Raw genomic sequence first — 27949 nt, forward strand, 5'->3', positions numbered from 1 at the left:
TGTGCACGGCTATTCTGAGCACATCCAAGTTTTTGTTTGATTTCTTGGGTTCTTTCTAGAAGAATGTAGCTGAAACCCCACAGTTTCCATCTTGCTGATCAAAATTTCCATGATTTCCAGTTCTGAAATACCACCCTCTCCCTTAGTCATATTTCAGTTCTGCCACTTACCCCCAAATGTGCTCACTTAAATTTAACTCAAGGGTCTGCAAGTTGAAAATCATGCTTTGTTTCCACGTGTTTCTCCCCTTTTGGCATTCACTATAACATAGTTACACGGCAAAGTCACATGCAGCCCCATATGTACTCTATTTTGCGAACTGCAAGGATTCTGTTTCAGCCAGTGAAAGAGTAAACTTATTCGAGCGAACTCATGAGGTGAGACAGATCATATAATATAATGATTAGTCATAGGAAAGTATGTGTTCTAGGACCAAACAAATGGCTATCACTTGCACAGATGGGTAGGGAGGAATAATAATCAAGATTTTTTGCTTTAAATGTCTATTCATTTACACTAGAGATGGGAGAGAAGTTCGGGGGAGGGGAGGGAGCGACCAGGGAAAGGTGGCACCTTACCATTTCATCTCAGGGTGTTGAAATGGGCCAGGCCGGGCCAGCTCACCAGAAGCTGGGCATTCAGTATTGTAGACCGAATTCTGTGGCACTTCTTCCTCGCTGCGATTAGACAAGACGACTCCTTGTTGAACTTCTATTGAACCTTATTGAACCTTTCTATTTCAGCAGGCAATTTTAAGGACATTTTCTGTTTTTCTGTTTAATTTCAATTGATAAATCTACTGCAAGCTTTAAAAAAAAATTTTTATATACACCACTTAGAAACTTCACTAGGCAAGCAGTATATAAACAGCTTAAATAAACAAAAGCCTGTAAAGCATAGTAATTATTTATAAATTTGCATCTATAGGTAACCCATGCTGTAATCCTTATTAAGAGCAGGGAAGAGACATTGTAAAAGCCAACAGAGGGCCCATAATCTGACCCCCTCCCCTTTTCTCCACAGCAGTGGAGCATGCCCACTAACCTTTTTCTTGTAGGAGAATTCCGGAAGCCAGCTTGGAGGAGAAGGCAGAGAGCTTGGAAGAGGCCTGGATGTTTTGCCTGCTTCAAGAGTTGCAGATTTGTCCAGGCTCCTGCTCTACCATCAGATGTTTTGGAGAGAGAGTGCCTGTAAGGAACTGTAAGTGTTGCTCTGATTAGGACCTGCACTTGGAACTCTGCGGTCATTTCTACTGTTGGATTTACAAATTGCTTTGTTCTTTAGTTCAGTAAAAAGGTAAAGGTAAAGGGCCCCTGGACAGTTACGTCCTATCAAAGGTGACTATTGGGTTGCGGTGCTCATCTTTCTTTCACGCCGAGGGAGCCGGTGTTTGTCCACAGACAGCTTTTCGGGTCATGTGGCCAGCAGGACTAAACCACTTCTGGCGCAGCAGAACACCATGACGGAAGCCAGAGCACATGGAAATGCTGTTTACCTTTCCGCTGCAGCTGTACCTATTTATCTGCTTGCACTGGTGTGCTTTTGAACTGCTAGGTTGGCAGGAGCTGGGGCAGAGCAATGGGAGCTCACCCCGTTGCGGGGATTCAAACCGCTGACCTTCCAATCTGCAAACCCAAGAGGCTCAGTGCTTTATACACAGCACCACCCATGTCCCTACTGCTGAAGATACTGTACAATCCTGCATGGTATACATTCAGTGAGCCATAATGGCATATTTGCAGATATAAATAAGTAGATGTTTAGTTTATAATTTATGGCTTGCGTTTTATTCCTTTGATGGGACAGAATTTGGCTACCATTGGTGAATAGTGGTTACATAAAAAATTCATATAAATTAGCACATGCATTTCCCCACTTGTTAATCTGTGGCCTCTTTTGGGTGTGTGAGATGCATTTCTCCTTTTTGAGCTGTCATTGTATGAAGTCCACTTGAAGTCCCTTACTTTTCATGGATCCAGCAAACTGTCTCCTTAGTTCTTATAGAGCAGGGTTTCCCAAACTTGATTCTCCAGTTGTTTTCAGACAACAATTCCCATCATCCCTAACTAGACAGACCAGTAGTAAGGGATGATGGGAATTGTAGTCCAAAAACTACTGGAGACCCACATTTGGGAAACCTTGTTATAGAATGAGCAGCAGAGAGGAAAGCAATATTATTCCCTAATATGTCATTTGTGATACATCAAGCCAGTGTTGGGAAAATCAATACTATTTTCCCCCCACTGCATCCCCTCATTCCACCCCTCACCCTCAACTGGCTTTTCTCACAAGGTAACATTGCTCTCTCTTCCCTAAACATGAACCAACGTCAGTAAGCAAAAAATCTGGAAATCTCTCTAGGACCCAAACCCCAGCTGGGACACTAAATCATTTCACAAGAATGTGTCCTACTGAGAGGTATTTGTATCCCAGTCTCATTACACCATGCAAAAGCGCATTCCTTTTAAATAAAACATGTTTTTTAGTCCACATGGCTAGCCGATCATAAAATTGCTACCAAAAACAATCGCGACTGGCAGTCTCATAATAATCAGAGAAACATTCTGGGCAGGTCTATCACTTAAAGAATTGCTTTAATGCTCAGGGAGAACACAGATAATAGCACTTTGTGCAGTCATTGAAGCAGAAAGGAGAACATTAAACACACACACGTGTTTTGAGAAAAAGGCAAGACAGAATTTTCCCTCAGAAATATCAGCCACAGTGTGAACATAGTAAAAAAAAAAAAAAGCAACAAAAGTGTAGAGGAAGGAGATTTCTAAAATAATCATTCACACTATTGGAGAATGATGAAATCACTTGGCATGTTTGCCTGTTTCCTGAATGCCAGCCTCAAATCATAGCTTGCTTCAGCCATTTTGTCATTTCAGGAGAACAGTGAAGCTTATTTGCTATTATTGGCTGAGAAATTTAAAAAAATGCATAAAAAGAGAATTCCCTGGGTGCCAAGTACCAGGTTTGGTGCAAGTACTCTTTGGTGAGAGAATGCCAGCAGAGATTTAAAATCACAAAATATGAAGCACAGTAAAGCATGGGAATGTAGCCTATTAGACCTTTAAAATATACCTTCCAAAGTTCTCCACTTCCCCTAGCATAGAAAAAGATCACATGTTTGATGAGTTAAAAATGGTTTACTTACACTTCTTCAAAGTTCAGATTCATGTGATTTTCCATAGAGCAGTCAGAAAAAAACAGGCAGCAAAACTTACGTTAGTTCCAAAGTGGTGAAAGTTCCAAAATTATTTGTATAGGAACATAAGGATGGCTTTGTAAAAAAAGGGGGGCATGCAGTGTGAGCTTGGAGCAACCACTAGCTTGCCTGGTATTCTACTATTTCCTAAAACCAGACAAAAAACAATGGATTGGAATATTTTCCCTGCTGAAATAAAATTTCCTCGGCCCTTGTTTTCAGTTATGCAAACATAGACCTGCTATTTAGATCGTGGAAGTTTACAATCCAAAAGGCTGCTCTCATCAACCTTCTGCCTTTTCCACATTTGCATAGGGGAGGGGATAAATGGTTACAACACTTGGGGGCATGAGTTGCTTTGGCTAGTCAATATTGGAAACCCAAATTTATTGGGGCAGCTTTCCACATGGAAGGAAGCATAAAACAGCAGGGTCATCCTGTCAACTCACAACCCTTCATTCTCCACATTCAATGTAACATTTGTTAATGTTGGGTGCAACAGAACTGCACAGTTAACTTGAGCAATAAATGTTCCTTTAACACAAACGCCTGTCTGCACGAACATACTGTTGTAGTTGCTTCTAAACCACCACCTTCTACATATGTTTTTGTGTAGTTGTATACACACAGGGTGCAATTAAGTACAATCTTACTTGCCAAACCCTCCCTCCCTCAAGCTTAGTGGCTTTTGTGAACTGTTGGCAGACAACAGAAGTACAGGTATTTATGACCACCTTGTGGGATTTATTTAGCAGGTGAAAGACTGCCTGCCACCTGTTTCCATCCTAACACCCGTAAAACAAGAATCTTTCCAATTTGCATGCAAGGTTGGAAATAACATTTAGGGTTGTAGCCATGTTCTGAATAGACCCATTGAAATTAATGGTCCTATGTTAGTCAGGCGGCAGGGGGAGAGGAAATGGTGGAGGGCTAAACGTGTGTCATTCAGACTGTCCTAAGCCAAGCTCTGAACCAGTCGGACTCCCCTAAATCTGTCTCTGCCATGCCCTCCAATATAGCCCTGTGGCCTCAAGTGTGGTACAGGTGTTAGTGTAGTCTAAAAACAGACTTGAAATTATCCTTGAATAGTTTTGCCGCTAGCAAGTTTGATCCTAGCAACAAATTTTCTCCCCAGTGACAGACTTCTGTATGAGAAAACCTCTGAAAGAGTGTGCTGGTCACTCTGTCCAGATGGTTGAAGAGCAGAGAGGAAGAATGATTCTCTGTACTGTATATAGTTCTGTTTTATTTTCCTTAGGCCAGTAGTTATACAAGCTATAGTGTTAATTCTTCAATAAATACTTCAAAGCAGAACTGGAATGGGTGAGGTGTTTATTCCCACATGGGAAATCGCCAACAGATGAGCTGAACTGAGAAAGATGATTCGGGAAGACTTTAGGCTGACTGAAAAGGAACCCCAAACGATTGGCATAGTGCACTGACAATAGGTTGATTGATGTCTGTCACACCAGTGTTGAAGAAAAAGGTGACTTCTAGTCCAGGTGACTCTAGTCTGTGGAACTGAAAGGTCACCATTTTGTGAAATGTCTGACTAGCCTTAAGAAGTGGAGTTAGTATGGAAAAGAGCAACAACCTTCTCTGTTGTGATGCCTGAATTACAGAAAAGTCTCTCAGGAGAGGTTCAGCTAGCCAGCCTCCTATTTGCCTATTTTTAAATTGGTTCTTAAGACCATTTTGTTCCTGTTGACATTTTCCACTTAGAGCTTGCAATTATGTATTTATAATCTGTTCGCTGAAAAGTCTTTTTTTGTGCAGTTTTATTTCTGATGTTGGTCTGCTGTTTTATTGTAAATTATTGTACTTTAAATTTGTGATAATACATATATATTATTCTTTACTTTGTGAGCAGCCTTTTCCCATACGCTTAGTCCTAGGAAGGCAAAATATATTTAGTTAGTTATTGCCTTGTGATAAATTTTAAAAAGGCAGAACCCCTCCATAAAAATAAAAGGGGTTCAAGCTGGGGTGTGGAAATGTGTCTCTTTTTAGGGATGTTACAGTCACAGATCACTGGCCATGATGTTTCATAGTCACCTTATCCAGATGGAAAATCAGATTTAAGCAACAACCTTGAAGATTAGTATGAGTACGAGGGGGAGGAGGAAGGAGAGGAGAGAACAGCAATGATGGTGAGACCTTGATGGAGAATGACTTCACCCATTTACCCTTCCCAAAAATTAATATTTGTAAGGAACCACAGTGAGGTCTTGTCCCACTGTGAGGTCTTGTTCTCATAATCACTCAACCTTCATGGAATGCTTATTAGGTTCTCAAAGACACTTGGGCTACATGGATCTTTGCCTCAAAGCAACTCTTAGGTTATAATATTTTTGTTACAGGATTTGTATTATTGATTTATCAGTATCTGTAATTAAAGCATAGATCTGTAAAACATAATGTTTAATTGTTTTCTAAAAAATAATTGCACTTCTTTCCCTATGTTTTTAGCTGGTTCCATTTTAGGTGTAAGGGGCATTGAGTCCCTGTCAGGGAAAAGTTGGGATATAAGTAAGTAAATAAATAATAATTGATCATAATTGCAATATTAATGGCCCTACGGCGTGGTCTGGGTTTGGTCAAGGCTTGGATGAGAAACTGCCTGGGAACCAAACAGTATCTATGAGGGAAGAAAGGTGGGATTTAAATGCACCAAATAAATTAATGCAGAGTAATTAGTGATTTTTGTTTGCATTCTTTTTTAAAAGATGTCTAGAAGCCTCCCTGAAAATTCACCAGCTTTTTCTTGGAGAGTTTCACCTAATAAATACATTTTTGTATGCAATGTTGTCTATTGCACATTCATCATAAAGACACCACAGTCTCTGCTGTGCCTCATTTCCAAAGGAAATATGAACCCTTGGTAAGTGCCTAAACCCCTGGAAACTCGCACCACTCAGAGATTAGGGTGGCGTGTAAGAATATGCTATAAAAAGCTAGAAATCAAAGTGAGAGGCGTGGCTGATTTACCCATCACTGGCTGTCACTTGGCATCCAAAGAAAAACACTCACAGCTATTCCAGAAAAACACTCACAGCTATTCTATGGAAGATTCTAAAGGACACATTGCTAATTCTAGAAAAGCATGCTGCCCAAAATTGTCCTGATAGTTGCCTCCCAACCCACCCACCTTTTTCCTTTTTAAAGTTTTGAACATCTGCTCTGACCATCTTAGCTTCAAGGAGGATTATGTGACCTTCTGTCAATGGACGTTAAAAATAACAGCACCAAGCTGATAGATTTTGCACGGGCTTTGGGTAATGACTTTTTCTACCAGCAAATACGAAAAGAAGAAGTCAATAATGGGTGGTTAAAACAAAACAAACAACATTTACCCATTCTACCCTGTAGAATAAAACTGGGGAACAATAATTCAAAGAATTTTTAAAGAATATTTAAGTATCACATACCAACTTGCTTCCTTTAACAGGCAAGGGCCTAAGAACTGTCCTGTCTCATTACAGGGGGTAATTTATGTCAGGACTGTTCATCTATTGCACTTAAATTGTTAAATACCTCCCCCAAAGAGATCCTTCACTGATTTTTCAGCATGCAACCAGAACCAGACTTTTCTTTTAAAAAAATTCTGCTGTCTTAGAGCAGCTGCTTAAGGAATTTATTTTCAACAGCTGTTGAAATTTTGCTAATGTTAAAATTTCATTTCATTTCATTGTTTTCATTTTATAGTTTTAAATGCGCTTTAAAGCTCCTTAAGCAGTTTACAGAAAAGCAGGGTATACATGGAAATCATGCTTAAGTAAATGAGCCAGCATGTACAGTGATAAAAGACTGGTCTAGTACCAGGGGTGCCAACCTGAGTAAAACATAGGACAACAGTGGCGAACCTAGGGTATGCGGAGCCCTCACTGGTGGCACGTGCGCCATCAGCCCATCCGACTGTTTTGTTGTTTTTTCCATTTGTTCTCCCACTCCTCCCCATGCTACTGCGTGCATCCACTGCTTAAACCCGGAACTTTTTCCCCCCTTGCTGGTAGCTGGCGACTGTTTTCAGCGATTGGTCTGTTTTTCAATTGGCCGCGGCAGTGGCTGTTTCTGATTAGGCGTAACAGCGTTCATTATTTGACCCATGATTTTTTCCCCTGCACTTTTTTCGATGCTGCGTGGTAGTTCCCAGCTGCCCCTCCAAGCCAGGCCTTGCCCATTCCCTTCTGCCTCCCCCCCTGCTCCAATCCTCCACAGGCCCCTTGCCTCCTGTGGGCCTGACCTGTCAAAGCCAAGCCTATTCACAGGGTTGTTGTGAGGATAAAACTGGAAGGGGAGATCAACCTTGCCACTCTGATCTCACTGGAGGGAGAATGGTAGAGAAATGGAGTAAATAAGCATGTGAAGCACATGCAGCTAAGCTATGGATTTCAGCAGCTCTCCAGACAGAGTTTCAGAACTGAATAGCATCCAATGCACTCTATTTTATTTCTGGCAGATGTCATTATTCCTTGTCAGAGAGCACAGTCTCTTCGTTACAGCGTATGAACCTAGTTTCCTACAGTTATGTAAGAACAAAGGGTAGTAGCCAGAGACAGGCTTTTTCTCTGGAAGGAAGAATTGACTGAAATTGAAGATTGAGAGATCACTGTGGTAATTTAACAATGTTCATCAACCTTGGGTTCCCAAATGTCGTTGGGATAATGGAAGTCATAGTGCAATAACATCTAAGGACCCAAGGTTGAAGAACATTGATTGTGAGTACATTTTCGTTATCATTTTAAATGAAAGTAAACAAAACATCCAGAGCTGAGTGTTAAGAAGAGGAAGAGCAGTTAGGGGAAGTTACCGATTCAGCAGTTGAGCTGAATAGACTTTTAATCAAAACCATATTATCATGCCTGTATTTTGGCAGAAATATAGTTGAAGAAACAACACAGAGCTACGGCAGGTGTATAGCAAATGATCATTATTGACACACCCACTGTTACTTTGGGATTTATGATTTAATAGCAATAAAGACAAAAAAGCAAAAAATTAAGTTGCAATCAACTCTTCCCTTATGGCTACAGAGTATGTGGATTACACAAAATGTGGTGCCATGGTTGGATTAACTTGAGAGGCCATTCTATCTGACCTAGGCTTTGACAGTGTCATATATCAATATGGCAAAAAATAACGGCTTAATAAACACATTTTCCAGTTTAGTCTCTCTTTAGATCAATAATCCCTGTCAAAACATCTTTATTTATACCTCAGTTATTTCTGTGCTCTAGTTGCATAACAAATAGATGTCAGAACTTTTGGTTTGTATTTAGAGATTCTCTTGGTCAGTCAGATTCAAAAGGTTTTCTAAAAGGAAAAGGAAGCTTAACATTGTTAGATCAAAATGCACAATGCAGTTTTTTAAAATAAATCTCATTATTGTCAAATGCCAGTTTATGGGGGAAGGGGGAGAGCAGTCTTCCAGCTGCTATCACTGCTTCTGCCAGAAGTCTACCATAAAGCTAAATCAAATGGCAATAAATTACCGTTAAGCACAAAGTTTAGGAACGCAGTTAGCACAATTTAAATTATTTCAAGCAAGGAAATGTCTTTTGATGGTCACAAAGAAGCAGACGACTCTAAACTAAACTCCATAAGCTTAGTAAGCTAAGACTCTATACTTAGCTTTTATATTTATGAATTAAAATGCAGAATGTTTTACAAAGGTCAATGAAATGCAGACCATGACATGGAGAAAATAATGCAAAAAATAAAATAACAGTAAAATGCACACCAGAACCTTAAAAAAATCAGGGTCAAACCAGACAGTATTTTTAAAATGAAATGCAGCTCTTGGAGACTCCCAGTTTAAGTGGAAGAATGGTGTGAGAAAGGGGATACTTAACCCTTCCCCTTCCTACTATTTTCTCTGCCAAAAATAACCACCTCAAGGGAAGAAGAAAGAATATATAAGAATACAGAATAATTTTATAGGGTAATTCTTCTATATGGTATACAATAAAAGGCTTGGATAGTCTGCTTATTTTATTTTAGCAAATCTTCATTCTCTAGTTCCATTTGCAAATCTGCCTCCAAATGAGACAGCTCCGCTGATTTGGTGTCCTGAACCCCTGGCCTACCTGGCAGCAAGTCTGTATGTCAAGTCCAAAGTCCAGGGGTCAAGCCACACAAGCAAAGTCCAAAGGTCAAGGAAACACAATCCAGAGTCAATCCAGGTAGGTCTGAAGTCCTGCAGTCAGGATACCGTCCAGAGACAAACCCAAAGCACAGTCCCATAGAGATCCAGGAGCATCCAAACCAAGTTCCATCAACAGTGAGCAAACACAGCCCCTCAGCTCTGCTTCCCTTTTGTAATTTCCATGCTGATTGCAGCATCTGGGCTTGATGAGGCAGGTGACCCTCACCTGCTCCAAGCCTCCTCCAGCTGAGCAATCACACCCCGTCCTCCCAGAGCTAGTGAGCCCCACCTGGCCAACTAGGAAGCTGGGCTGTGGGCCCTTACCTGTCTCAGCCTCCTAGAGTGCCACTCCTGCTGCTTTCTACACCTCAGAGCCCAGCCTTGCCGACCCCCGACCTAGTATGATACAGAGCAGGCCTCTTCTTCCCCCCAATGGCCATTGATTCCCACTTCAACTATTGGATAAGATTGATTTGATTCTTCCCCACTTATTTATGATGTAGATCTTCACTCACCCCTTCTTTCCTGACTCAGGGGGCGGGCACCATTTCACTTCAGGTGCCAAAATGTCTCCATCCTTCATTCCAGTCAGATGTGAATTAGGGTCACACAGGAGAGCACCTGTTGATTAACTTTGGTCAGGCCGGCTCATTATTAGAGAAGGTATCATGGTCCCAAATTGTGCAGAGCTTTAACAGCCGTAACAATTTCAATGTTTCTATTTTGTTGTTTACTTGTATGTTTTCATTAATCCTCTAGGGGTAACAGGTAGATGTGGTTTTGCAACCCATCAGTATTGTTCCAGCTTAATGTCATATCCCTGGCTGGAGAACCAGGGTGCAAAATATCAGAAACGAGGCTTGTGGCATTAAGCTAGCAGGACAGAAACCTAGACCTCTCAACACTTCCATTAAATTCTTGGAAAGATTTCTGAAGTTTGTTAAAACCTGCACCACAAAAGATGCATTTCAAAAAATTTAAATAAATACTGATACCAAATATATATGCTGGGCAGCACTTTTGTAAATAAATTGCTTAACAAGACAAGTACAGTATACATCATCATCATTATTATTTTTTTACGGACAAATCCACAACCTGACTAACCCAAAGGCTTTTCATTTAAAACAATCTGTTGAAGCCAATGGGACTGAATTGGCTGAAATCCAAATGCTTCAGGTGAACTGGGTTGTGAATTGGGCTACCCATCAATCAAACAACTATACACAGCCAGTATGAAATAAATCACTTTGTTCACTTTTGCAGAGGCTAAATCAGAAACCCACAAAATCCACTGATACTACTTTTTAAAACACTTCTGTTTTTAATTAACTTAGATGACATGGGTGTGGTGACTATTGGAATTATTGGTCAGTACAGCCAAGCTCTGATTCTTAGTAGAACTGCTGCTTAGCATTCAAATATTCTAAGAAATACCCCCTTTTGTAGTGAAATCAGCATAAAATATATAGTGAGATGCTATTGTCCATTTTGTTCGTAAAAGAAAATCATTGCATTAAAGATAGTGGAAGCTTTAGTGCTTGATTTAGAGAACAAACTAGATTCACCTTGAGAAATAATTTTAAATAGGACAAATGTGCAAAGATCTTAACAGATCTATTGAACCAGATACCGGGATATTGAACCTAACGTTATGACATATTAGGTTAGATTCCTGTAATGTGTTGTACATGGGGCTGCCTTTGGAAACTACAGCTATTCAGTAGCCAGCTTTAGGGCTGGCCCAAGATATTGGGGGGGTATGGCAACCCGCCCCCCAATATTTTACCAATTTGGGGTTGACTGTTAGTTTCTCAGCACAGTTTAAGAGCAGTTTTTGACCTATAAAACATTTTATGGTTCAAGACCCTAGTAACTCCTGGGCCATCTCTCCTCATATGAACCAGTCTGGATTTTGTAGTCTTAATCAGAGGTCCTCCTTCATGTGCTCAATTTTAGGGAGTTGGAAAGGGTGACCACACAACAGCAGATATTTTCAGTGGTGGTCCTGCTCTCCATTTGTGGAATGCTATCCGCAGAGAAATACATCTGGTGACATCATTGTTTGTTTTTAGACACCAAGCTACGCCATTTTTATTTACCAAGGCCTTTGATAGTTAAGTGGTGCTGATATTTTAGTGGTAGTGAGGTAAGACTGGTTGGATGATCATTTTATAAATGTATTGTACAGTACGTTGTTTTTAAACTTTCTGGCTTAAAATTAATTATATTTGTTTGTATTTTATCATGATAAATTCCTTTGAGACTTATTTGTATAAAACAACCGACAAATATAAATGATGGTGGTGATGATGATGATTATGATAATAATACAGTGGTACCTCGGTTCTTGAACCGAATCTGTTCCTGAAGACCGTTCTACTTCTGAAACATTTGAAAACCGAGGCGCAAAGGGCTGGCTGCAAGTTCAGTCGGAAAAATTAAACACACAGCAGAAGCTGTTCCACTTCCGCAACACGTTCAAAAATGGAAGGAATTACTTCTGGGTTTTCAGCATTTGAAAACCAAAACATTCGGCTTCCAAGACACTCGAAAACCGAGGTACCACTGTATAGTTGATAAGTCTTGTACCCATGAGGGCAGGGGGAAACATCATAATGGGTGGGAGGCATAATCATGGTGAAATTATGGTTTAAATCAAACTATGACTTAGCATGATATACAAACCATTTTGTTACTGTAAACATTTTCTGTGTTCAGCCTTTTTTTTAGTAATCAAGATGTCTTAGACTATCTGTGTAACCAATGCCAGCTTTCAATGAAAATACCCACAGTGTATATTATCTTCATCAGTAAGTGAGTCCCAAGTGTCTTGTAAATTATGGGTCAGGAAGAATGGAATGTTATTGATCTTCTGAGTATTTGCATTTTTATTTTACCTAACATCTATGCCAATCTTATTGGAGTATTTTATTATACCACAGTGTATCCAAGTGTGAGCTCAGTTTTCTATGTTTGGTCACTATGGAGTCCTTCTTTAACACACCGTAAATTGTTCCACCAAACCCGTGAAAAAAATAAAGCAAAAAAAAAGAGCTCAACTAACAAACAGAATGATTGATAACACAAAGGAATAATTTTAGAGACAAGGTTAACACATAAAATGATGATGTCACTCGCAAAACATAGGTGAATGTGCTCCAATGTTATAAAAAAGTAAGAGAGAGTCTTGTGGCAACTTATAGACCAACTTTTTTTTAATGGCATAAGTTTTGTGGTCTATACTTCACTTTATCTGATGCATGTTGTGCAGTCCTGAACTGGCAAGCACAAATACACATGTAGCGTGTGGCACGTGGAGGAGCAAATTTAGAGGGAAATTAAATGACAACATTTACCTGAAAGTCAAAGTTACCCTGACCAATTAACACAACAGGGCGGTAACCATATAGTGAGGCAGCGTTGGTGATAAAACAAATAACCCGGCATTGGTAAGCCAATAATCACATGCAAAAACAAAACAATATTAATTCAAGCTACAGGTGACATAACTGAATTGCCTGATAAATTGTAATTAACAGTTTCCCACTGGAGTTTTCTGTTGGAGTCTGTGTTCTTGTAGGGCCATTTTAAGGTCAGTTACAGAGTGCCCAAGTATGTTAAAATGTTCTCTGGATATTGCTATTTCTGATGTCCTCTTCATGTCCAATCATTGTTTCTGTGGAGGCTGGCTTGTTCTACGCACAGTGCAGATGGGCATTGCTGGCATATGATTGTATGCACCACTGGAAAATGAGCAAGTGAATAGTCTGGTGTCTGACATTATTAGCTTTGGTAAGAGTGTTGACCAAGTCGATATGGGGGCAAAGTTGGCATCCTGGTTTGCTGCTGGGCCTGGACCCTGTGTTTGTGTCTGTATTATCTGGCTTTCTGTGGCTAGGAAGTACAGTGGTACCTCAGGTTACATACGCTTCAGGTTACAGACTCCACTAACCCAGAAATAGTGCTTCAGGTTAAGAACTTTGCTTCAGGATGAGAACAGAAATCGTGCTCTGGTGGTGCAGCGGCAGCAGGAGGCCCCATTAGCTAAAGTGGTGCTTCAGGTTACGAACAGTTTCAGGTTAAGAACGGACCTCCGGAACGAATTAAGTACTTAACCCAAGGTACTACTATAGCTGTTTTAGATCGTTGTGGATGAGAGGGAGAACAACTTGAGAAAGGGCTGCTATATTCTCCTCTGACTGTTGGATCTTAAAGATTTTGGGGGTGTTTTTAATCTGAAAAAGTACAGTGGTGCCTCGCAAGACGAAATTAATTCGTTCCGCAAGTCTCTTCGTCTTGCGGTTTTTTCGTCTTGCGATGCACGGTTTCCCATAGGAATGCATTGAAAATCAATTAATGCGTTCCTAGGGAAACCGCCTTCAGACCAGGTCCGGGGACAGTCTGTCCCCCGACCTCTTCTGAAGGCTGAGGGGGGGGACAAGGGCTTTTCTTCCCACTGCCAGCCTTCAGAAGGCTGTTCTGAAGGCTGGCGGTGGGAAGAAAAGCCCTTCTTCCCACCTCCCGCCCCGCAAGCTCCGGGGACAGGAGGGCTTTGCTGCCGACCGCCAGCATTTTAAAAGCCCCTGCTGTCCCGGGGCGATTTTAAAATGCTGGCGGGCGGGAGCGAAGTCTCCGCTGCCCCGAGGAGATTTTAAAATGCTGGGGGTCGGCAGCGAACGCTTCGCTCCCGCCCGCCAGCATTTTAAGATCGCCCGGGGCAGCGGAGAAGTCTCCGCTGTCCCGGGAAGGCAGGCGGGGGGAGCAAAGACTTTTGCCCCCGCCTGCCTTCAGAAGAGGTCCAGGACCTCGTTCCGATGCCTGGCGGCGGGGGGAGAGGTTCCCGCCCCACCGCCCGGCATCGGGGCATCGTTCCGATGCCCGGCGGCGGGGTGCGAGGTTCCCGGCCCCCCCGCCCCGCTTCGGAGCAGCGTTCCGAAGCCGGGCGGCTGGGGCAGGTGTTCCCGCCCCCCCCCCGCCCCGCTTCGGAGCAGCGTTCCGAAGCGGGGCGGCTGGGGCAGGTGTTCCCGCCCCCCCGCCCCGCTTCGGAGCAGCGTTCCGAAGCGGGGTGGCTGGGGCAGGTGTTCCCGCCCCCCCGCCCCGCTTCGGAGCAGCGTTCCGAAGCCGGGCGGTGGGGGCAGGTGTTCCCTCCCCCCCGCCCGGCTTCGGAGCACCGGGAGAAGCGATCTCCCCACAGCCCCTTGCTTCAAAAGAGGTCCGGGGGCAGCGGGGAAGAAGCGCTGCGCTTCCCGCTGCCCCCGGACCTCTTTTGAAGCAAGGGGCTGCGGGGAGATCGCTTTTCCCCGCAAACCCTTGCTTCAAAAGAGGTCCGGGGGCAGCGCGAAGCGCTTCCCGCTGTCCCCGGACCTCTTTTGAAGCAAGGGGCGGTGGGGAGAAGCGATCTCCCCACAGCCCCTTGCTTCAAAAGAGGTCCGGGGGCAGCGGGAAGCGCTTCCCGCTGTCCCCGGACCTGGGGCTGCGGGGAGAAGATCGCTTCTCCCCGCTGCCCCTTGCTTCAAAAGAGAAGACCCGCTGTCCCCTGGGCAAGCTTCGTTTTGCGAAGCAAGCCCATAGGGAAATTCGTCTTGCGAGGCAACTCGAAAACGAAAAAACCTTTCGTTTTGCGAGTTTTTCGTCTCGCGAGGCGTTCGTCTTGCGGGGTACCACTGTATTGATTTTTTCCCCAGCGCACAGATTGAATGTTTGTGTTGCAAAGGGGATGGTGAAGCATTTCATGTGACTTGCTCAAATATCAAGTTGTGTGAGAAAAACCCATGGGTGGGCCAGCATAGTTTTTGTGGTAATTTAGTCATAGGGTCAAGTCGTACTACATGTTCCTGATGAAGAGAACCAGCCTGTAAGGGATAACACATTTTCCTACATTAAATAAATCTCTCAAAATTACTACTTGAATCAACCTTTCGTAAGGAGTCGACAGCCATTGCAGTCATGAGCTGCTCTCACACAGAAGAGAACACACTCGGGCTTCATCTTTTCTCAGCTGATTTAATTCACACTTCATTTTTCATGCCTTCTTAATTCTTGTCAGAAATGTTGCTTTCAAACAAGCCAACACCCATGTCCTCTGTATTCAGCAATGAGTTAGCCATTCAAGACTCATGAAGCAGACTGAATCACTGAGATTGTACAAAAACTTTGTACAAGGTATATTATGGAAATCAGGAAAGTATGTTCTGCTGTAAATTACTCTACAGAGTAATAAACAAAATTAAATTACTGAGATTCAAGTAGTTGCTGTCCTGATCAGTTGTAGTGTCTGTTTAAAAAGGAAGGCAGTCAGGTCAAATAATCCCAGTAACACAGACCAAAGGAGGTTAAAGTATAGCTTTAATAAGCAGTTATTTGATACAGAGGCCTCTGATTAACCTTCATTCCACACGTCCCTTCCTCCCAGTAGTATGTAAATAAAATGTCTTAATTTGAACATGCTACACCTGGCTAGAGACTGTTTATGTCAGTTGGGTGCCAGTTGGGTGCAAGTATTTTTAACAGTTCGTGATTAACGATAAATACAGCAGACATAGTGCACCTTATATTTAACTAAGCCAGTTGTTTTCTATACCCAAAGTTACACTTGAACATATAGTTGCCTGGAGATGAACACTGTGCAGCCAGACCTATTAACATGTCAGCCACTCCTATCCTTGCATATGCAAATCATTGAGACTTAGCGCAGTTTCAATATTTCCCCATGGTGTAAATATTTTTTATATCTAATATTTTAGTATTTACATGTTGTTATTAAAAGATGGTGAGGCAAATTACTGGAGAACAAGGCAATCAAAGGCTACTAGCTGCAATGGCTGTGTTTTACTTGCACTTTCAGAGGTAGTATGTCTCTGAATGCTAGATGCTGGGAGTCACAAGTGGGCAGAATGCCATCATCTCAAGTGCTGCTTGCATATTTCTGACAGGCACCTAGATGGCTACTCTGAGAACAGAATGCTGGACTTGGTGCGCCATTGGCTGGATCCAGCAAGGCTCTTTTTACATTCTGATGCCTGAGGCTGAGACAGAAAACACAGACAAATCCAGACATAGCAATCCTACATTACCAATACGTTACCAACACTAGTGGCTTGCGTTGTATCTGGATGTGAGAATCCCTGACTTGTATCCCTGTTTCATCGTACTGTGTTTTATCGTATTTTGTAAACTGCCCTGAAATTCGGCAATGAAGTGTGATATACAAATATTTAAATTAGTAACTAACTAACTAATAAAAAATAGCTGAAACTCAAACCTAACCATGTGCCCAAAAAATAACAGGTAAGTTACAATTTTTTTTATTAGAAAAATGGAGACCAGTAATAGAAAAACCAATACTGGTCACAAAGTGAGATAAATACTCTTATCATTTAATTTACCAAATTCAATGGACAAATGCTGCTAATATAGTAAATAACAGCTTATGAAGTAATGAACTGTAGAAAAAAAGGATTAATGTATACAGTATTTTGATTATGAAACAAGCTTTTTTGTAGCAAATTGTAATACAGTAATGTGATTCCTAAACCTGAACTAACAATATGGAGGGGGCCTTACTTTGGACTGTGTGGGAGCCCTCTCCTGTTTTGAGAATATGCCCTCTCTAAAGACCGGAGCTAGACTGCAGTGCCATGATGATCTTGTAACTTTTTTAGAGCAGATGGGAAACCTGTTACTCTCCAGATGTGGCTGGATTGCTGCTGTTGTTGTTTAGTCGTGTCTGACCCCATGGAACAGAGCAAGCCAGGCACTCCTGTCTTCCACTGCCTCCCGCAGTTTGGTCAAACTCATGCTGGTAGCTTCGAGAACACTATCCAACCATCTCATACTCTGTCGTCCCCTTCTCCTTGTGCCCTCCATCTTTCCCAACATCAGTGGCTGGATTACAACTCTCATAATCCCTTGCCTTTGCCCATGGTGGCTGGAGCATCTGATGGGAGCTGGAGTGTAACAGCATCTGGAAAGTGACAGGATCTCCACCCCTGCTTTAGAGGCGTCAATGCAGGGACTCAGCTTGACTTGGTAGATGTATTGTACGTACCACGCCCTCTGAGAAGCTTGGTAGTGTGGAGACCTGAAACTACTGCAAGAAGCTGCTATCTAGCACTTCGCAGGCACCTACCTCATCACTGGTTGTTTCCTCCAATTGCCCCCACAAAATAATTGTGAGTGCCCTAAGTGTCATCATAAAAAAATACTCAGGTTTCATCTTAGAAAATATTCAGCATATGAGTATGAAGGTCAGTTAAAGTGAAACCATTCCAAATGTTCTTGTCTTGAAAGTGTCGAGCTCAGTTAGCAGCTGAAGGGAGGACAGGGGTATACATTTCACAAGTCCCTTTGCATTGCACTCTTGGTGTTTACACCAGACTTCAAACAGAAGCTTAGGGAGGATCTTCTGTTTGCCTTTGGGAACAGCTACTATAAATCTTTCCCTGCTGAAGTCAAGGTATGACATTTTAAAATATGGGATAGATGCCTTGGAGTAAAATAATATTGCTATAACTTAGGTGTCAAGCTGATGCTTGCTGGGTGTGATAGATCCATTTTAAGGGCTCTCTGGAAAGGGACTGTAGCTGGCCAATTTTTTATGAACAACTTGAGATAAAGCACTGTCAAGAAAAGAGCTCAATGTTAATTTTAAGGCTGCAATCCTGGACACGCTTGTATGGAGTTAAGGCCCTCTGAATGGGCTTACTGTTGAGGAAGTAAATTTAGGATCGGTGGATAGGGTTCTGGATGCAGAAAGTAAAAAAGCGTAGGTTAATGAAGCTGGGAAGAAAGCTTTTTGAAGACCATGCACAGAAGAGGAAGAGGAGATAACCAAAGAGTGCTTCTGCTGTTTTTTTGGTATCCTGTAACACTTACTTGAAGAACCATTCAAATCCCCAGCTGGCACACACAAAATATTACATTCACATTGCACAAAGTAATGTTTTCCCCACCATAGGGTGGGGCCACCCTTGTGGGTATTGGATACATGAAGTGGGGAGACGCTAAGATTCGGAACCAGGTGATGCCTCCCTCTCTACGCCAGCCATGACAGAGTTAGGAAAAAGGATCCTAACAATTTTTGTGATGTAACATTGCATTCTAATGCAGGAAAAACTGTTTTGCTCTGTTGTTGTCTCCTGCATGGTTTGGAAGGAGGAGAGTTGGCCTTTTCATCTATTCTCTGCTGCCATAAAAGAAGGAAAAGAGAATGTGCCCATTTCCCACTTATCCTTTCCATCCACTCACATCCCACAAGTATACTCAGAGGAAGACCATTCTAAAGCAAACCATAAAGTACCAATTTTTGTTTTTATTTTTGTTCTGGAAAAAAAGAGAATGGAAAAAAAATTGGGCAGGAGGGCTGATCTGGCAATGTTTTTGGGGTTTTTTTTTCTGGCAGAAGCACTGGCAGATGCTGACAGGTTTTCCAGGCCATCTATGCAAACTGCGACTTCATAGCTGGGGGGTGTTGCCTGAGGTCAACATTTAGCAGAGACTTACGTACAACATCCCAATCCTTGCTCTTCAGCAGTAAAGCACAACTCTCGGAGCTGAACTGAGATCATTGGGGAGGGCAATGAGCACAAACCAGCAAGGCAGGAAATTAAAAAGCAATACTCTTGTCAAGGACATGGTTTGCCAAATGGAAAGGGTAAAATTGGTGGAGACACCCCTTTCATTTTCCATTATGCTGGGCCTCTCTCTCTCTCTCCCCCCCCCTCCTCCCTCTCAACCCCCCACATACACTTTAACTCTGGTAAATGATAACAGTTAGAAGAGTTCTAAACTATTAATAGTCTCAGAAATGAAAATATATTACACTCATTTTGGGATTACGTTCAAAATTAACAGTTCAAAGCGTTGCTTATATAGGGCTGTACAGCAGTGTCACATTCAGACACTTACCAGGCCCTCACCTGCCTAACTTAAGAGCTAAAAATACTTAAAAGAGCTGCCATTCTCTTGGGCCTCAAGCATTTTAACTAATCTTTTCTTAGTGCATACTATTCATTTATTTAAGACATTTCTAGACCACTTACTTATTTGCATTTCTAATCAGCGTACAAATAATCCAGAGAAAGTGGAATAATAAAGATTTATCATAAAAGCAAACTCTGGGTGAAATTCAATGTAGCGTGCAAGGAATTGGGGTATGTGTGCATGGAACAAGGTTTGCTCATGCAGTGAGACTTCTCCCCTTTTTCTGGGTTCCCCCCAACCCTCCAGAGCAGATTTTAGGGGACATGGGGGAAGAGACAGGGGAGGTCCTGTTGTGTGAGTGGACCTCGTTCCATGCATGCAACAACTTAATTAAATCTCTCCAAAAACCTTAAAATGCTTGCTGGTACAAGAAAGTCTTAGCCGTGCTCCTGAAGTTCGTAAAGCTTTGTAGCTGGGCCATTTTTGTTGGCTTATATATCGGTTTCACAGAAGTGTTCCTGGTAAAAACTGTAAATGCGCATTGATCTGAATATCCACGAGCCAAAGGAGCAGGTAGTATTGTTGCACAAAACTAGCAAAGGAGTTCATTAAGTGCTTTAATAGGTACTTACTCTATCCTGTATTGTAGACCAGTATTATCATCTTATTGCCTGTGAAAGGGAAAAACACATGTTGCCTATAGGTGCCTGAGAGGCAAGATATGGACACAGGACTTCTGGATTCATACTATACATTAGTTTGCATTGTATTTTCTGATGTTTCAAAATTGCTGTAATGTAGCATCTCTGCAGGTTTTTTCATGTTACAGTAATTGGAACATTAAAAGCCCTATTGTCCAAGTCATCCACGCTGTAATTTTCACTGCCTTGTCATTCAAAAGCCCCGATCCTCTAATTAATATAGTAAGAAGATCTAACAAAACTGTGCCTAGTATTCCTATATTTGCATTTACTTGGATCACACATATTCTCAGATGGTGTGTCCAGGTGCAAAACATGAGAATACTGTTCACATTTCCTTCCCAGGCTTCGGCAACATGGCAGTAGCTCAGCCAGTGATTGCAAAGAGTTTACAGGCGGCAGCTTTTGTTTACCACAGGTTTTGCTGATTTTGTTCTTTTTCCTTTCTATGAATTTTGTTTTGGCCAGCTTTAATAATTACATTTTTTTGTCCTACAGAGATTTCTGACCACCGTCACTGAAGTGGATTCATTTGTGGGATGGGCAATAAAAGCAAAATCCAAGCCAAGTAAAAGAAGAAGAACCACCCCTCCCACTCCTCCAGCTGCTGCCTTCCATGCAGACAAAGCTGCCAACAGTTTGACCCTTATCTTAAAGGAAAATAAGGTGAAAAATATGTGTGGAGAGGTAAGTCAGACTGACCTGAGGAGAAAGTAAGGGAGTGTCAAAAGCAGGCAGCCCTCCAAAAACAGAGAAGCAGCAAAAGGAAACACATTTGGGTGCATCCCTGTCATTAAGGCTGAAAAAACATAGTATTTGAGCAGATCTGGAAAATGCCAGCCATCCTAGGGTTAATTCCCTGATTTCCCCTGCTAATGATATTAAATTGTTTGTTTTAGTTGTGATGCCTCTAAATATTCCAACTCCCTTTTATATAAGCAAGCACTTTAGCACCATTAATACTGTACTGGCTGACAGAAAACTTGGCTGCTATTCTTTTGCAGAGATCATTGCATTTGTTTTGGGCCAAGGGATGGTGTAGATCGGGGATGTCCAACCAGTAGTAGTAGATCACAGGATCCTTATCATGTACAAAAAGTTATGGGGGGAAAGTTAAAAAATTCTGTGCAGTCCTCCCTCAAAAAACTCAACAACTCTGGGCACTTCTCTCCTAAAAAAAGCTCCTCCTCCCCCAATGACAATTGGTAGATCACTCCCAGTGTTTTTATACTAGGAGTAGATCACAGTCTCTTGGGAGTTGGATATGCCTGGTGTGTAGATGACTAAGACTTGCAGGTCACTAGAGTTTACAGTAAGGCAGGAAGAAGGGGGGGAAGGGGAGGCTGATAGCAGCCACGAGGAAAATCTTTTGCGATGATGCAGGCAAGGAAAATTGCATACAGGTAACAAGAAACTAAAAAACCACAAAGGGTCTTTTTTAAATACGAGAGCAAGCTTAAAGAGACATTTATACAAAGCAGTTTTCATGAGAAATTATTCAATTTCTTAATAAAGTTTCTTTAGAAACAAGCAAACATGAATTCAAGTCAGAGATAATATCCATATTTAGAACTAGGCCAGAGAGCAATCTTATGCGTAGACGTGTAATAATGCAAGTACTCCATAGGATTCATTTATCTCTGTGCAAGTCTCCAGTGGTCTAGCCTTTCCTAACCTGGTGTCTTCCAGATGCTTTGGACTACAACTTTCATCCTGTCTGCTTGTTGTCCATGCTGACTGGGGCTGATGGGAGCTGTAGTCCCAAACATCTGAAGGTTATCAACTTCAAAGGCAGCTCTAAGCCACATTAATTGTACTGGAGCAGATCCACATATTATACTCAACAGGGGACTGCCATGGAAGCCAGCATCTTGTGGCAAGTTTTCCCCACTCTCCTTTGAAATGTGCAAGATCATTTATATTCAGCTGCTCATCTGCAGCTCCAATGCCCCCACCCTCATAACCTGCCATCCCCAGATAATTGGCTGCTGCTGGCAAGGGTGGAGGAAACACGTAATGTGAGTGACCCCTACCTGTTTGTGGGGAGACTTGACATTTGGTTACTTAGTTAAATTTCTAATAGTAATATTAAAATAATAAACCATAAAAATAATAAACCCAAAAAAATGAGCAGCAAGAACAGATATTCTGCAGTAAATCCAGTCATGACTGAGTAACCACTCAAAATGTTTGGGTAAGCAGGTGGGGCTTAGCCTGGTGCTGGAATGTAAATAAAGTTGACTTTGGGATGATGGCATTCAAGAGTTGGGCTATCACCATGAAGAAGGCCCTCTTGTGTCACCACTTATTATACTTCCCCTGACAGTAGAATGAGATGGGGTTCTCTCCTATGAACTAAGGACACAGACAGGCTGATAACAGGCTTGGGTGTTCCATTAGCTACCTAATTCTCAAGTTGCTTAGGGTTTTGTAGATCAACACCTGCACCTTAATTTCAGCCCAGAAATGAAGTTCTTTCAGGATTGGTATTATGTGGTTATGCTGCACTCACCAGGGGCTTTGTGCCAAGTATGACACCAAGTCCTGCCTGGAGCCAGTGGCAATGGTAATTATGTTGCTACAAATACAATTTATTTACTACAACATTTTTGGGGGTCAAATAGCATATTCTGAATAACTAGGCATTGGGGAGAAAAAGTTCTACTGCTTTTAAAAAATCCACATTAATCTCACATGCATTTTAATTATTCTCAACTAGAGAAATGTCTATTCCACAACCATTTTAATGAGATCTCAAGTTAGTTTAAGCTGAACGGAACCCCTTGCTCAAACTTAATACAATTGTTATTAGGCTTAAATAATAGGAGTTGAACTATCTGCAGTCTGGAAGGATCACTCTTTTATTAGCATAGCCGAGGGATTAGCAGAAATGTTTGTCTAATGAATGCTGCTACTATATTTGAGTGCATGCCTGAATGAGCTTCTTGTTGATTGAAACCTATCTATTTATAAGCACTTCTAAACATTTAAGAAAAACCTTCCTGTGTCGCACAGTACCGTTGCTTGGACCGTTATGAGTTCATTGTTTTTCCATTTGTGACAGATGTCCTTTTAGGAGGTTTTAACAAATTGTTGAACTATCTGTGTGCCAAATTATAGGTAATCACAGAGAAAATTTACCACATATCCACGTTTGCAGAATTTGTGAAATTCTGTGGCAATTTTCACCAATTGGCAGAATGTTACAGCCTACTGGGCTTACCAAGTATTTGGATGTGCACTGTGGAATATTACCACTTGGTAAATAGCAAGAACACTCATTTCCTCCTGCTTTCTTAAGGTGGCTTGGCCTGTATTATTCTTTACCACTCCCGGGATGGAATTCCAGGTTTGAGAACACCTGTGTAGTGCCACTGTCACCTGTTTTCCTTCACAGCTCTCCTCAAAACCTACTGTTTCATGAAGCCCTCACAACCCGCTGCTCTGTCTTAATGTCCAGCCACAAAAAGTACATGTAACTGCATTTGCTCTCATACATTCCTGTTCCCTTGCTGGCTCCGCATCCTGAACCTTTCTTGCTCACTTTCAAACTTCAGATTGTGAGAACTTTGGGCAAGGACTGTACATGGATGGTGTTGCATGAATTCATCCATACGTATCACTCGAGTCCTATCACACATTAAATTATCTGTATGCCTAATACATTTAATTGCCTTAAAACAGAGGCATGGAATGAATGGCCAGAGTTATGACCTAGCAACACCTGGAGGACCATGTGTTCCCCTCACTCCTGCCTTATCAGAAAATAAAGCAGCAAAACGCTTAGTAGTTATGGCAAAAGGAGCCGAAGGGTGCGGAAATGGTCCCTAGGGATTTAGTACTGATTCAAAGCTTTTGCAGTAGCTGAAGTTTAATGTATACCTTGGCACATTAACTGCAGGTTTTGTGATAGGTGTTACTGGCGAATCATTCAACAAAAGGTATAAATGCCATGACACAGGTTCTCAAAAGATGGGCCAAAACCTAAAGTGTGTTTCAAGGACCTTATGATCATCTTACCAAGATACAATCACTCGCATTACAAACCATTCAGATCACTTTACTAGAAAAGTGGGTCAGAAAGGCATAAGTATTCCTAATAAATTAAATGTTGTGCTATGCTCTTGTAACAGGACAATAGCATACAAACACTATACCTAATGGATGAACAGATTTACTGCTTTAAAAGTTTAAGTGTATCCTCTTTGGACTAGCCCTTCCTTTGTTACAAACACACAAGCACAGTATTTTAAAATATTTTCCAGTCACCATAGGCATTTAAAAACAATCTTTGGAACAGGCAACAGCCAATCTGAGTAATCTTACTGACAAGAATTCCAGATTAGTTAGGCCTGTCCCCAGTTTAATTTTTTCCTAGACACACTCCAGTTTATTTAAGTACTAAGAATCCAAAGTGTGTGCCACTAATCCCTATTTTTTGTTCTCTTATTTGTTCCTTTAACGCTATTTGGATCTTGGCAATTGAAGACAGAAATATCACTGATACTTATAATTACTCAGCAAAGCAGAGATTTGTTAATTTCCCAGTATCACAGAACCACATATATTGGAAACCAAAACTTTGAAAAAGGTGGTTTTATTTAAAATGTTTGGAAGATACCCTGATGAAACCATTAAATCTTGATAATATCAATTCTTTTGTAGGGAAATGATCCAAATGCCTAGAATTTACAATTATCACATTTTTACTTCTCCTCTTCAAACAGTATACCATTTTATGGATGGTGAGTATAAAGAAACCTGAATAATAAAAATCCTAGAACTAAATGTTAATGCTGCTTGGTTTTACAGATAGAAAGATGCAAGAAACTGGCAGAAAGTGTTGTTCAGTGGTACAGCAGATGTTTCCAGGAAGTAAATGCCAGGTTCAGTCCTGGGAATCCCCATGTAGCATGTAGCATTGATGATGATTTATTGAATTTATATACCGCCCTATACCTGGGGGTCTCAGGGTCGTTTACAGAATAGAATCAAGATATAAAATCACAAAATACATAATAAAAACAACAACAACAAAGCCCTCTCCCCAAAACACATTTTAAAAGGGCATAGGATATAAATCAGATTGAGGAGATTCCATGTCTGCAACACTGAAGCTCTATTGTCAGTCAGTGTAGGCAATACTGAGCTAGGCAGACCATGGTCAGATTCACTACAAGGCAAATTTCTATGTTCATATACATGTCTTATCCCCTTGGGAAGGTTATGTGCACTGACCCTAGGTCTATGTCCTTCCACCAGCCCCAGTCCCTGCTGCCCATCTACATTATTTCCACTTGGGACCCTTTATAGGAGCTGTTGAACTTATGAGGTTGAGTTCTTTGAGACTGGGAACGGAAAGGACAAGAAGTAGATCAGAAACCATACATTAGTCGCTGGAGTGAGGTATACTACTGGAGTTGGTCCCCCTTTTCAGCCTTCTCAGCACAGCCCTTTAAGTACAAGACGACTCAGCCTAGAAAGTTTTTAATAACGTTACTGATTTTTTCTTGTGTGAATCCTGCAACTTTTTACACTAAGTTATGACGGGAGTGGTGGGGATGCACAAATTGATGACAGAGGACTCACTGAACTCTCCTTGGAGTGACTTCACCATTTGTGAACGTTAATTATCATTCCTAGAGAAAGCCCCATTCCAAGGATGCTTGCAACCCAGGCCTTATTATAGAACTGTTGCACGAGAAAGGTCATCTGCTGCTATACTGCAGCTGGACGCTCTACAGCCGGCTTCTGCAGTGTGAATATCCCCTCCCACTTCATCTGTAAGCAGAAAAGGAAACAACAGGATGCCCTATCATGGCTCCTCTGGGACGTGGAAATAGTGCAACAGGAAAAGGAAACAAGGCTTTCCAAATTCCAAACGTGGCTCACAATCCAGGCTTGGGTTGTTTTTTTTTAAGTAGACAAAATGTACTGTATTTCCACCTAAAAACATTAAGTGTGAACATGAAAAACAAAAGCGGAAAGACGAAAACTTAGTGGTGGAGGTTGTGCTTTGCATGCAAATAGTCCCAGGCTCAATCCATGGTGTTTCAGTGAAATGATTGAGGCCTTGCAGAGACTATACCAGGCCAAGTGGGTAGTTCTTGAGTTAGGCAACTATGTGTTCACTCAAAGGCTACTCCGTCCCCAATGTGGCAGCGTCTTCAAAGGCTCTGTATTCTACTACTGCGCCCTTTTTGAAAGTGGGAAGGGAGCTATCTCAGCCTTGAAACGTACATAGGGGTGAGGAAGGAAGTGGGAAGTGTCTCTTTCCCTCTTTTCTCTCCCAATTCTACTAACCTTTCCAGGATGAGCAGCAAGCAGAGGGAACAATGGTGGGGGAGGATGTGGAGAAGGGAAAGTGTCCTGTAAAAATGTTTATGACAAAGTAAAATGTAAGAGTCAGCTGACTTGATTTGATGGGGGAGGAGAGGAAAAGAAAGAACAGAATATTTTTGTGTTTTGCTCTCTGAATGTTGTATTCTCTCAAGACACCATTGGGAGCTATGTGCATCAACACTCACCCACCCACCCTCATGCATATCCTACTTTATGAAGTAAGGATAGGATTGTGAGAACCAGATCCTTCAAACAGACTCTAGAAACTTTCACAAAGGATTTGATAAATTCATAGAGTATAGGCTAAAGGCAATTAAACCATGACTCTAAGACTGACACCTCCATTTTAAAAAGCAATATACGTCATACTATCATCCTGGTGATAAACAAGAGGGATAGTTGGCAGGGGCACCTGACTTGTCAATGCTAGAGACAGAATAAATAGCCTTGGTTGTGTTTAGAAAAGGTGAATCTTGTAGGCACCCATATTTAGGTTAATGAGGAAGGAAAGCTGGAACCCATTTCCAGATCAAGTCCAGTAGCTGCTATTGGTCAAACTCAGGAAAGTGGGACTATGGATTGCCCCGTTACATTTGAACCTCAAAGGCTGATAGAAAACCAGAAAAACAACACACCATTTCCCAGAAAGAAAAGGAAATGGTGGGGATTAGGATGCAAGCTATTGTTTGTGCTGCCTTTGTTGTGTAGCTTTATTGGGAAAATGCTGCCCATTTTCTGCGAATGCTTAAGCTTTGAAAACCACAATACCAAAGGATAACACAACTGACACATCCTTCACAATTACATTTGTTTTAAATTCCACAGAAGAGAGCCATTTCGTTTTTTGTTTGGTTTTCTCAATCTTTCTGACCTTCCCCCAATCTCAATTAGAAACAAGAGCAAAGTGCCTCCATCCCTTTTCTTTTCTAACATCAACAGGACTTAATCTCTCCTATCTGCAAAGTGCACATCAGTGGACAGAAGCCAATTACGTGGTGCACTCGAGCAGAACTAATCCTAAATAAAAGGGCCTTCTAAATAAAAACCAGTTAGTTTTGTTCTATAAAACCCAGGCCAACTGAAATCACACAAACACTGAAAATGACAATGAACAGGCCTGACCTTAAAAACACTTTACAGTCCTAGCAATGCTGGCTGCAATTAGAAGCTACGTTATATGGAAAAATATTTATTAGAGAGTGGCTTGGGGTGTCTGATTTACTGCAAACTCATTAGCGCAAACTGTAGCCAACGAAGTTTGCCAACTTTGCCCTTCCTTCCTTCCAGGAAACTGGATCTTCTTTTTCTCAGGTCTGATTTCTTAGCTGGTTGCTAAGTTCCTGCAATTCCACTATCAAGTTCTCCATAGCTGCCACTTCTTCAGCTAGGTCACTGGAAACTTCTCCACTCACTGTGTCTGCAAAAAGTTGCTGCAGAAGAAAGAAAAAAGATTTGCAACAGAAAGTTTCTTTTTAACCAAAGACAATAAAATCATCCTAAATGCAGATTAAAAATAAAAAGTACTGCAACATTGTTAAAACACACCAGTGTCACCCTGTGGACAAATTAATGACAGCTCTGTCCACTTCATTCTTTTTGGACAAGATCTAGAATTACTGATTTGTG

General features: G+C 41.6%; 1 protein-coding gene and 2 long non-coding RNA genes across 3 annotated transcripts in view; 1 reads left to right on the forward strand and 2 right to left on the reverse strand.

Moving 5' to 3' along the window:
* The window catches only part of LOC309366666, a 23095-nt gene extending 21927 nt beyond the window's left edge, over positions 1–1168 (reverse strand). The window contains exons 1-2 of the long non-coding RNA XR_014166836.1: positions 1045–1168; positions 579–677 (exon numbers count right to left, since the gene is read on the reverse strand). This is a non-coding gene — a long non-coding RNA (uncharacterized lncRNA). The remainder of the gene's footprint in view (positions 1–578; positions 678–1044) is intronic.
* LOC309366658 lies at positions 1097–26370 on the forward strand. Its single transcript, XR_014166828.1, has 5 exons — positions 1097–1200; positions 4347–5361; positions 20480–20668; positions 23283–23330; positions 24647–26370. It is a non-coding gene; the product is annotated as an uncharacterized lncRNA (long non-coding RNA).
* TTC27 (tetratricopeptide repeat domain 27) overlaps positions 24563–27949 on the reverse strand; it is an 80984-nt gene continuing 77597 nt past the window's right edge. Inside the window, exon 19 of the mRNA XM_081904741.1 lies at positions 24563–27753. Coding sequence (XP_081760867.1) covers positions 27631–27753 — 123 coding nt within the window. The 3' untranslated portion in view covers positions 24563–27630. The remainder of the gene's footprint in view (positions 27754–27949) is intronic.

Source organism: Podarcis melisellensis, assembly GCF_964234715.1.
Source record: "Podarcis melisellensis genome assembly, chromosome: 3".
Lineage (NCBI taxonomy): Eukaryota > Metazoa > Chordata > Lepidosauria > Squamata > Lacertidae > Podarcis > Podarcis melisellensis.